Genomic DNA, 12,797 nt, shown 5'->3' on the forward strand with positions numbered 1-12,797 from the left:
TTGTGCAACATAAACTATATAAACTTCATTCTTGACTAAAATCTTTGGTTGGCTTTATTTGTATATTGAATGCATTGCGTGCACCTTTTTCATATGTGGTCGAAAAAAACCCAATGACGTTGGTAAGTTTTCATCGACTGTAGATATAAGTATAAGGACCTATCAGACTAAATTTAAATTCATCATGCTACATCATATGTAAAACAATAAACAATAGTTAGATGCGAACAGATCTAAGAATTCCTGGGGAAATAAAACGTGGTATGCTAATAAGACAGTCATGTGGTCAGTACTTGGCTCGTTTTGGAAAGAAAATGTTTTAAAAGATTGGCTATCTTTTGAAACTATTTTAATTTATATCTCTACAACTGTAATTTTTTGCGTGCACGTTTGATAGGTTTGTTTCATTTTATTTACAGAATACCATAGAATTTATAGCGAGCGTAGCGAGCCATCGCAAAGCGCTGGCTCGTGCTGCGAGCTCTAATGACTAGAGCGCGGGAAATAATCCAAGCTAAATCTAAACCTCTAACAAGAAAATTTTTTTGACGCCAATCCCAGAAGTCCCTCGTCAAAAATGGCTGAGATCTCGCAAAGTCACACCTTGAAATATGATTGTGAACTTGCGTGGATTATCATCCTAATCTTGTGGCCTCCTTGCTCTAAAATTCAGTGCATCATTAGGCGAAATAAACACGAAGTGCAATGTTTATGAAAGGCAGGCTAAGCTGATGTGTGAGGTCACGTCTACATTATGACGTACGTCATGATAAGACTGACACTGGCGGATCTAAATATATACCGGTACTTGTTATTTCCATTTGTAAAAGTCATACTACCGGGACAATATTGAATATACGTAAACATTAGGCATATGTAATATGGCATCGAATATAAATTGTGTATAATCGACTGCAAACCACAAATCTGATTAAAATACTAAATTCTCAATAGTAATGTATTATTCTAACAAGAAAAAAGGGAGACTAACTTTTTAAAAATTGTTAGAATATGTGAGGGATCAAAGGTACTGAATTAGTGCTATTTAAGAAATTGCAAAAACTCGATGGAATTCGGTCGGATTGAAAACATTTTTAAAAAAATCTTTGGTTTCTTTCCCGTGCCTATAAATAACAAGTGCTTAAATCCATTTCCTTTTAACATGTCCAGTAATGCAAAACACGATGACACCCCCCCCTCCCTCTCCCTCATGATAACCAACCATGCCACTTGCTATTAACGACTGAAAAATCATTAATTCTAGTTTTGTGAATCAATCTTAATTAATGTATCCTCACAAAAACAGTGGAGAGGGGCTGGAATCAATTATGTTGCAATTTTATTTAATGATTATATGTGAATGCTGAAATATTTCATCATTGTGTTACAACTAGGATTATGTACAATATTATAAAAATTGTTCTAGTTTTCTCTTTTGGAACATACCATTGCAACAAGGGGATTGTCATATGAATTTCATTTTTTTGGTGCCCAATAGTTGAATTTATCGATTTATTTTTAAATTTTCATTATATTGAAATAAAGGCAGTGCTGTTTAAACATAGTTTTACAAACTTGAAGGGTTTGGGCATTTTTATCATACAATTAGTAACTTAAAAAGATTGAGAGTAGAAAAAAAATGGAAAGTAGAGGCTGAGAGCATACAGCAGAACAGGTCATGTATCAAAGGTTAAGCCAGTCACAGTGAAGGGAGCAGAAATAAAATGTATATATAGCATAAAAATATTTCAATCACATTCATGTACACATGTTTTAATGATTTTCAATATAAAACCCTGGGAGAAAATTCATGTAATGAGTATTTGGCAAATAGATATTGTTTAAATTGAACCTGATCAAAGCATCAGAACATTACAAAATATGTACATACATGAAGCTGCGCTCGCCCAAACGGTAGCACCTTCAACATATTACCTAGTATCTTAAATAACATCCAACATTAAAACAGGAGCAGATGTACCTCTAATCATGAGATATAAATGACTCTGCATTTTGTTTTTCTACCTAAAATGCATTATTTTTCCCTGTCCTTTTCCCAAAATAACAATTTTTTGACATAAATTTCCCAATTGAAATGTTACCAGACCCTGTAAGTGGTATAATAGATGCTTATATTTAAATTGAGGAATCATTACTGCATTTTATAATAAGGACAATAGATGAACAAAGTCCTTACTTATCAGCTCTAGGAAACAGCAGGACATGAAATCTATAGAACAGCTGGCTATCCACCCTGTCTTTATGTACCATTTACATGTACCCATGCAGAGATAAGTGTTTAACATGCACTGGTTGTGAGGGTATATATGATACTTGTATGGTGCTGTTAGACAGTTCCGATTAATTGGTTCAGTTGATCTCACATGGACAAATGACTATTTACATGGATACAAGAGACCAATACTTAAAATACGACAACTGCGAGTAATTGTATTCCTTGTGACATTAATGGTACATCAGGAAATGTATGTGTATAAAAATTTCTCCATAACACTTGAATATTGATACACAGGCATTAGAACCTGTTATTTTTCATTGTAAGATATTTATAAGAATTATATGAAATGGAGAATGCATTTCAAAAAATTTTAACAGATAATTTTTGGTCTTGTTTTTGCAGTGAAGACTGATCTGTGTTTATAGGCTACATGTACATATTTGACTAATCATTCTGCATACCATTGTGGAGCCCCTGTCGGCTCAATGGGAGGCTCGGAATGTATGAACGTGTTTGTATTTATCTATTTATCTAACACTGTGTGGACACACTGCTCTCTAGATGAAATTGGTTGTAATAGTTTTATACATAGGCAGTTAAATATTGATAGACGTGTATAGATTGGCCCCAATCTATTGAATACTCAGTTGTTAAATACAGGGTTATGTAGACTTAATGACATAACTAGAAGCTAACTTCCAGATCTGCCAGTAGTCCTGATTAGTAAAGACTTTTCTGCTTGAGTAGCCACAGGCTTTCTTTTTGAAAAAGATACTTATGATGAATTTTTGAAAGATTGATTTGAAAGTTATAAAAGATAACCTTTCTGTTTTACTTTCAAGTGTTAGGAAAGATTTATTTTTGATTTACTACGTTCTGAAATTATGTTTCAGTTAAAGTGAAGATATCTTTGTAAAGGAATGCTGGTGTGTCCTCTACAATATATACAATAATTATTTCCACTATGTCATGGTCTTACATGGCTAGTCCATAGGCTTTCATAATTAAGTTACCTGAGAACGGAACCAAGACTGCAGGTGTTATTGTGTCTTTGTGTTTAAATTTGAATATAATTCAGAAAATTTAAATTTTAATTGTTCTGTGCATACAAAGCGCCATGAAAATACAAATGCTAGCTAACCTGGGAAATATCTGAAGGTTTTACTGCGATTAGGCATTCTAGATATAGAAGACACTGCATTTCAACAAACAAGCTGTATTTCAACACATAAGATCTTTATTCCGGGTATTTATCTTGTAAGGTATGCACCACGAGAATACATAGACACAATACCAACATTATGCAATCCAGTCACCTATGCACATTTCTATGTAGTGAAAAAAAATTGTAGCACTCTAAGAAAAGGCTGGTTTTCCAGAAATCATTAGAGGCAAACTTTACAAGAGATATAGATGTGTAATAGTTGTCGAAGGCAAGGCAAGCATACCTTCAGATGTGAGGCTAAATGTATTGATTTGTTACCTATACTTCCTTTCTGCATGCAATCAAATATATATTGAAGTGTAAAGTGTTGTTTCCAGGGTCTATAGAATTGACTTCATATCTAGAGTGTTTGATAAAGAAAATGGTTCCAGTGTGCATTTGAGTTATACTTGAATTCAGTGTATTATATGATGGTCAAAGCACTCAATGGCAATGATTTAAGGATAGCTTTACCAATATCATGAAACCTCTTTTCTATGTTTGACAGGTTGCAAAATCCACAAAAAAAGGGTTATATATCAGTTGTTAAGATTTAAGGCTGTACACCATATAGACCAAATATAATTTACTTAGGTCATAGTTTTATATTTCTCTGTTTTTAGAATTGCAATGAGTTGTAAGTGAGAGACAAAGATCAACATGGATGATCCGGAAAACAGAGAGGGGGATCATGGGGTGGAGGACATGATCAATCTGAGGTTAGTATCTAGGATAATTATAGCAAAGTCTCCAAGTAGGTGACTCATAAAATCTGTGAACATATAGATGGCTAAAATCACTACAAGAATTAGCTGTTGTGAAGTTTTAGGAATTAAATTGTGTTGTCTATTCTAAAGTATCTAAGTGAATCTTAAGACTTGTATATTGGATGAGTGCTAATGCTAGGGGTATTTGTGTATTGGCTCCTTCAGGGCTGTTGCAAATGTGCTGATTTATTATCATGGCCAAAATATAGATATTACAGTTTTGAGATACTGTGATACTGACAGCATGACTCTGTAATAACTATTTTAAAAAGTGTAAATACATTTTTGTATTACAGTATTAAGATAAGTGTTATTATATTTAACAAAGCTCACAGGTTTACTGGTCAACAATTTTCTTCCAAAAACCTACTTAGAAAATTTGTAACCTTGATCTATGGAAGATTAGTCATATTTTCAGAAAATTTTATAAAAATAATCTGCATTGTTTTAATGTGACTGATCATCAAAGGTACGATACGTGACGTTTCTATGTAAAGGATGTCATAATTATCCACTTGATAATTTCTAAACTGCAGATAAATCTAAATTCACAAGACTCTGATAAAATAAGATAAAGTCATTGAAACTTTTAAGGTGTACTCTAGTGCATTTTAAAGTAAATCCATTGACTATATTACAAATTTTTTATGAAATATTTGCTTTTTGCACAATAATATCAAGACATCACAATGTTATTGTCATCATTTTTACACTATTTATAACATAGCTGTCATCATATGTTCTGGAATTTGAAAATTATTATTTTTTGTAATTAAATGCTGATGCAAGTGGATTAACATGTGTATATATAAGTATAAAGCACTATAGGATACAGTATAGTCATCATCACATCAAAGGAATAGCCCACAATATTGCTCAATAGTACAAACAACCATGCATATTATATTGATTGATTGAAGCAGCCAATAGTTTAGTTCTTGTTTGATAATTTGTCATTGTTCCTTATTACATAATTAGTGGAGAATGCCAAATTTTTGTGTGAGTCCTTGATTCTGATATTGTTGATAGTAAAGTTTTTAGCATTTTGTACGGTACCTTTTGCATTATGTGTGCAGTCTCAAGTACATATGTACTGAATTCTGGAATTTATATGATTGACCAGGGTGTACTTCCTTAAGAAATTAATAGAATCTTAAAATCCAACAATATTTTTCAATTCGTCTGGGAGACCATGTCTTGTACAGCCAGAAACTAAGATGTGCACATGAAATTGGGCATCTTGTGCTATAATTGGGCATCGTGTGCTATAATTGGGCATCGTGTGCTATAATTGGGCATTGTGTGCTATAATTGGGCATTGTGAAGGATTTCTTGTTTGTGTATTTTCCATAGGGACTTGATCTTTTGAAGTTATAGTGAAGTGCTGGGGACAAAAAATTTTGATTCATTATATAAACATAATTTGTAATATCCAATTATATTATATGTTTTAGTTACGAAAATTAAAATTACTTCGCTGTAAGCATGAATTCATTATAAGGGTGTTTGCTGTAACCGTGTATTACTGTACTGAGATTTGCAACTTTGATGGTGTATTGTCATAAAAAATCTCGTGGCTAACTTTAAGTTAGGTTTGAAAACCATAGATGATCTTAATGGTATTTTGGTACATCATGCTAGATGTTGAAGCAATGCTAGATTATAAAACTACCCCCCCCCCCCCCCCCCCTCTCCCAGTTGATAGTCATGCTTTTTATTCAAATCTAAATGCTTTGTGCAGGAATCCTGATGCATTACAGCTATTATTTTCAATTTAACCAAAGTGATCTAGAGTCAGAATTATGACATCAGAAAAAAATAATTTTCCACCTTTTTCATTATACTGAAATGGAATACCCATTTTCTTTGAGAATTTTTCTTAAGCAGGCATGGACAAACATAATATTTATCTATAGATTTATCTTTAGTACAGTTAATTCTCAAATTTTTACCACGTGATTTATTACTGTTTTCAATACACTGCCATTTTTCAATACACGGCCATGCTTTGTCAAGAACGTTTTTCCTGCCATATAGATCTCCAGTCCACCATTATAATGTCAAATTTACATACCACCACCCGCCACGGTGACTCTGTTTTCAAATTAAATGTCCATATTAAGGTTAAATGTCTCGATATATTGCCAATAGTGTGTAATCAGGGAAGCTGTTAATTAGTTGTTACCTTAAATCACCATTAAAATGTCTAACAGTCAAGGTAATTTCAAAGATTGTTAAGACTAATTAAAAATAAGCAAAGTAATTGTTTAGTAGGGGTTGGTGTTGCTTTCTGTTCAGAAGAAATTTTGAATTCCAATTATGCATTGTTTATAAAAGGAGGGTGTGTGACTGTTTAGGAGTATCCGAGTTGGCATATGCAACAGTTTGGGAGTTCAGCACCAAGAGTTCGGGAGTTAGGTGACGATGGTTCGGGCCCTTAGCCTTTACTACGAATTCATTCAAAAAATTGTGATAATGCACTATTAAGCACTTAGCCCTCATCTCCACTTTAGTGGAAATGCACCACATGAAGGTCCGGTTAGGTTTAGGTCAACATTTATGGGCAAGAAACAGAAACAGGTTTATTGACTAATCCTTGCATAATACTGTATAAACAGAATTTTTACAAGGATTTGATTTTGGCATTATTAGCGAGTGATGAGGATGCTAAAATTGAATATTGCCAACAATTTATTCCATATCAGAAGCAATAGTTACCTTTCCTTGAATTATAAAGTGGCTAGAATTATTTCTCGCTAAATATATATACCCATTTTTAAGGAAAAAATCGCTAGATTTGTGTCTCGCTAAAAATTCCACTTGTACGATAATCAACTCCTGAACTGTCTCATTAACAAACTCTCAAACTGTCGTCAATGAACTCTCGAATCATCACGTCATGTGCCGAACAGTCTCACACCCGAACTGTCGGTAATTCACGAAAGGAACTACTTTCCGTTTTAGATAAAACGAATGTGTGCATATCCATTCGATTGTGCAAAATATGCCTGGGAACTATTTGACTTCTGTAAAAGTCAGAAGGATGAGGGACTAAAGAAATGATATGCTTCATTTACAAGACATTATTGAAGGGCCATAAAGGAAGGACCATAATAAAAGATTATTTGAAAATAGTAATGGAACTTTATCATTAGTTTAAACTAAGAACATATTCTCATTATATCTGAAGAATTGCATGTTAATTCCTATACCGTTAATGTCTAGACTGGAGTAGATGGATTGAACAAAATGACTGATTTATCAGAAAATGTGTATATTGATAAATGACTTGTGCATATTTACATCACAAGTTTTATCCGTACATGTTTTGTTGTAATATTGACAAGATATTCTTGTGTTGTCAAATAAAAAGAAACAAGTGCAAAAACATGACTTTAAAAGGAGGAATTCCTTGCAATTGTGAGAAGCCAGTCAGGTGGATTTCTTTAGGTTCAATAATCATACCGAGTTCTCATTCCGCAAACAAACATGAAGATTTTCCACTTTAATTTAAATATCTTGTAGAATTACTTTGCAAACTTCTAGTAAATTGCAGTTAATGATATGGCAAGTATGTTGTTAAATGACCTGGCAGGAACTAGTTTTTCCATTCGAAATGGATTCAAAAAGTTTAAAGTTTAAATTAGTATGAATATTTGAAATACATATGACAGTCAATGTAGTGTATTAATCCTCTCATGAATTTTAAATGATAAAAATTGAATAGTGGATCATGTTCAAATTAAACTGAAACTAAAAAAATAATGAATTTTTTGTTTCGGAATCTAATTACAATTGTTAAAGCATCCCAATGTTTTGGTCATGCAAGAGTTTACAAGGGTCAGTGAGACAGATTAAATGTGTTATGTTACAATGGTGAACCAAGTCGGCAATGTAAAGTAGAATTATTGTGTCTCAGACACTTGGAGTGGAAAAACCCGTTCAAAGAAATTAAAAAGAAAAAAGTACCCGAGATGATGTAGGCCAAGTTTTTAAATGTTCATATTAAAGAAGATGTAATAGAAGGTCTGTGGGGCGTGACCAATCTTTGTTACCTAGGGTCTTAGCAGGTGAACTTCATTCATAACTTGTAAGGAAAACGGAAAAAACAGTATTGTGGAATTGAAGCAAAAATAATAGCATGGTTTTGTCCCAGCATAAAACATTGGTTGTATCAGCATTATTATTGTAGAAATCTAGCAGGTTATATCCTTAGTTCTGTCAGCATGGAAGAGTATCCTTGTTTCGATTCTATAGGTTGACACAGCTAAGGATCATTTACTTGAGTAAAAGAACAGATTTTATTCACACAAGTGAAATATAAAGACCATAGGGATCTTGCCTTTCTAGTTTGGATTCCACAAAAGATTTCATGTCACAGGAACACCATATCATATTAGGGAGTTTAACGTATCCATCTCTTGGCTTGGGGTTGTTTTTCAGTTTGTTTTCACATGAAATGAAGCATGTACTACCAGAATCCACTTTAAAAGTGCTGTTTTCCATGTGAAGAAGTTATATATCATTGTGCAGTTTGATGTGTTTCTCAATAGGTACTGTGACTTTATGAAAGTGTAATTTTCTATGTTGCATTAGGGCACATTATTTTATTGACTTATGAGGACCATAGTTCAAACTCTCTCGTGGAATTGGTCCGATAGTTACAGCAAGGACTGCTTGTTGTTAAAGACTACTTGTCAATGTTCTGATTAGCCCAGACAATGGATTATTGTCCTTTCACCGATAACACTGTATAATTAATTGGAATTGAAAGTTCTTCCTATCTGAATCAAAGCTCCTTAATGACTTGGATACGGGGGTACATTGATGGACATTTTATTGGTGGGGCTTGATAGTCCTTTCTTATTCCTGTCTTTGGTAGATAGGGGTTGTTGATCATATCTGTTGAGTCTGCCATAACTTGTCTGGGACTATGCAGAGACTGCCCCAACACTTCCACAGTTGGCAATCATTCAAAGGTTTAAAAACCATTGGGCCTATCTTATAAAAGTTGGATTGTTCCTCTCTAATCCTTCTTAGGCCTTTGAGAACTTGTTACGCGATGTTTGAAAATAAAGGATATTTTTATTCTGATTCATCAGATGATGGACTTCAAATTGGCATTTCAAGAAGAGCCCATAGTTAGCCAAATTTATACTGCTTCTGAATTATTAAGTGGCCTGTCCGTAGATTGGGTACTATTGTACAAGCTAGGGTATTGATTGTTAAGTTTTACAAAAGGAAGGTGTCTCTGATTTCATTCATTTAATCTCGTGTTTAGTAAGGTCTGACCCATTTCATTCACAGGTTTAAGGAATTTGATGTTTACATAGAAACCAAATTATTTTCTTGCCTATGTATCAATTCTCAAGTCCCAAATTTTTATATATAGCTGGAATTTTAAGGAGAATACCTTAGTTTGTCCAGAAGTTTGTTTTTTGAGGGCTATTCATGCTACAAATATGTGTTCAGGACTTCATCTGAAAAACTATTAGCAGAGTCAAAAGGAACAATAGTCTCTTTTCCATGATAGTAAATTGTACATGGGCATAATTCATTTGTATTGCCAAAGACAGTATTACACACAATAAGACAGCAAGTTCGCAAGATGTGAGTTTTCAGTATCAACGTATTTTGTTCGACAGCAAATAAAAAGATCATTGCATTTCCCCCCCACCCCCCACCCCCACCCCAAAGTGTGGTGAAATATTTCAGATGTAAATACATGATGTATTCTTAATACTTAAGAAAATAGATTACTTTGAAACTTGTAATGCTAGAAGTGTTGACCATGCAGTAGAATATGTGATATGTGACCCTTGACATTTATGAATTTATTTTGCAGTGTTCTGGATGAGAGTGTCATTCTGAGAAACATAAGGATCAGATATGAGAGAGAACTCATCTATGTAAGTTCTGCATCCAAAGTGGGAACTTATTCCAGTTTCACTTTTTCTGTGTATCAATGCCTTGAATTTTGGGCTTTTTAACGGGATTCCGTGTACTGCTGTACTATATGTCTCCTTCTTTCAGACCTTCACTGGAAGTATCCTGGTGTCTGTCAATCCATACAAAATGTTCAACATCTATGGACTGGACATGGTCAAAAAATACGAGGGCCGGGCACTGGGGTCCATGCCTCCGTAAGTTGCCGTGATTAGATGGAGGATTTAAGACTCCTATTCTCATTATCAGAATTGTGGCATGCTTTCTTGTGTTGTACCATACTGTGTGTTTGTACGCTTATAGATGCTGATTTTGTTTTTTGTTGCAGACATCTTTTTGCCATTGGAAGTGCTTCCTATGGAAAGATGATGAAAGATACAGAAAATCAAGTTTTAGTTATCAGGTTAGAGTGTTAGCGTAAAACATACCACAATTTTTGATACAAGTTAATCTATATAGAATTTTTAATCATGTGTGAGTGACCCAGATGATAGAGGGAGTGGTTCTTATGATGAACATAAAAGTATATATGATGACCTTAATTTGGTATTCAAAGCAATCGTGTGTTTGATAATTCATGCAGAGTTTCTTTGATTGTCCAATAACTGACAACAGAGGGCAGTAGGGTTGTGTATATTAGAATCTCAGATGAGCTCTATTGTTAAGTTTCATGAAAGTGAATTAAATCTTAGCAAGAGATTGTTTTTATTAATTACAACTTTGTTGCATGTAATTAAGAGACACCAGCTTCTGTTGGTGTGTTGGAATAGATTGAGAAATGAATAAAATATTGTAGCACCATGCATTAGTATCTTGATTGTAATAAAACTGCCGTGCTGAGGAAGTGTCAAGCAATCTTGTGAAGTACATGTATTGGTAACTCAATCATGAATGATGGAGTCTCATGTTAAATTTTCTTCAGCCAGCAAAATACAGTGAAGATTATTTGATGTGATCATTTGGTAGGGTATTCTGTGTGGTGGTTCAGTAGGGTATTTGATGTGGTGTTTGGGTAGGGTATTTGATGTGGTAGTGATGTGGTAGTCAGGTTGCATACTATCAAATAGTGATTGGGGCTAATAGCAATGTTTTATGTTTCAGTGGGGAGTCTGGAGCAGGTAAAACAGAAGCCACTAAGTTGATCATGCAGTATCTAGCAGCAGTCAACAAGTCAGGGAACAATCTCATCACAGAGCAGATTCTAGAAGCCAACCCTCTTCTGGAGTCCTTTGGTAATGCCAAAACTATCAGGAATGACAACTCCAGTCGATTTGGGAAATACATTGAAGTTTTCTTTAAGAAGTGAGTTTTCAAATAAATCACATTGATATTACAAATCTGCACTACTGCTATTTTCTACCTGGAATAAATGAAAGAAAAGTAAGGGCTATAGGTCTTCTTCAGTTTACTTACTGAACATTTGTATGCATTACATGACTCAGTTGTCTTCAATTTATTTTGAAATCAGGAAGTGTACTTAGTGCAAGTTGTGCAGAGGAGCTCAACAAGCACTTTCATAAAGGTCAAGATCAGTTTAATAGAATTATGCAAGAAATTTTAAAATGTACCTAAAATGCCTGGTCCATGGACTTTTTCTGTCGATTAATAATGCATACTTTTACTCTTAAGAAGGGCTTTATTTTTGTCTCCCTAACTTTGATGTGATGTCAGAAGATAGATTTCCTGTTGTTGACATGGCAGCAGATGTTTTATTACGATGAGGAATGAATATCATATGTTTTGTGACTTGGAAATATATTTGCATACACCTTTCATCCTTTATACTTGTCTAAACTGACCCACCCACAATGGGAGTTTTGATTCTCATCCAAGTCAGAAAAAAATATGATACAAAATGTGCAATACCAAGATTGATGAGCTGTTGTGAAATTATCTGTAAAATAAGATCAGTAAATTGGTAAAATCTTCAAATGAAATCTCTTCTGTGAAGTACCAAAAATTCATCATTCATTTGGTTTGAGGATTTCTTTTTGTAAAGGTCTGAAGCAATAGTGGCATATGAACCATATTACCCTAGTAAAAATTAATATTGACTCAGCATGATATTAGGAAATCCTGAAATTGGAAAATTGAAATGGGTGTATTAAACTGGTATGGTATCTAATTTCAGTGGGTCAATTGTGGGAGCTCGAACTTTGGAATATCTTTTGGAGAAGTCACGGATGGTTACTCAGGTAAATATGATATACAGCGGAAACATTTGTTACATTGGCCACATGCTTTATAAACATATAACATTTCTAGTCGCATTCTCCTCTACTAGGAATGGGTTGATAAACAAACGAGAAATAAAAGCAAACAAGTATCAGAATAAATGATGACTATTGTGATCGTTGTATTGCATAACTCAATTCAGCACACAGGTAACCATGAACATGAAACGATTAAATTAGTTCTTTATGCAACAGGATTGCAATATAAATCAGAGTTTACCTTGCGATGTATAGAAAGCATGATTGATAAGGGTAAAGCTTCAGAATAGGTGGAAGGTTATCAGTGCTGTGTGATAAATGCTTGGTTCTCTAATGCTAACTGCACCGTTCATGTTGAAAAGTGAGGGAGAATATACTTAGCAGTAGATAAAATAGTCTGAGTGGACTGCAGGTAGCTGGCTCTGATT

General features: G+C 34.0%; 1 protein-coding gene across 22 annotated transcripts in view; it reads left to right on the plus strand.

Annotated features, from left to right (window-relative positions):
- Positions 1–12,797, plus strand: part of LOC125669411 (unconventional myosin-XV-like) — a 61,022-nt gene that overhangs the window by 4,990 nt on the left and 43,235 nt on the right. For all 22 annotated transcript variants that reach the window (XR_008802204.1, XM_056161875.1, XM_056161874.1 and 19 more), the window contains exons 3-8: positions 4,067–4,162; positions 10,056–10,119; positions 10,244–10,353; positions 10,485–10,559; positions 11,258–11,458; positions 12,288–12,351. Coding sequence is in view for 21 of the 22 variants with exons in the window: in XM_056161875.1 (XP_056017850.1) it covers positions 4,104–4,162; positions 10,056–10,119; positions 10,244–10,353; positions 10,485–10,559; positions 11,258–11,458; positions 12,288–12,351 (573 nt within the window). In the remaining variant the exon portion in view is untranslated. The remainder of the gene's footprint in view (positions 1–4,066; positions 4,163–10,055; positions 10,120–10,243; positions 10,354–10,484; positions 10,560–11,257; positions 11,459–12,287; positions 12,352–12,797) is intronic.

Source organism: Ostrea edulis, chromosome 4 (genome assembly GCF_947568905.1).
Source record: "Ostrea edulis chromosome 4, xbOstEdul1.1, whole genome shotgun sequence".
In the NCBI taxonomy this organism is placed as follows: domain Eukaryota; kingdom Metazoa; phylum Mollusca; class Bivalvia; order Ostreida; family Ostreidae; genus Ostrea; species Ostrea edulis.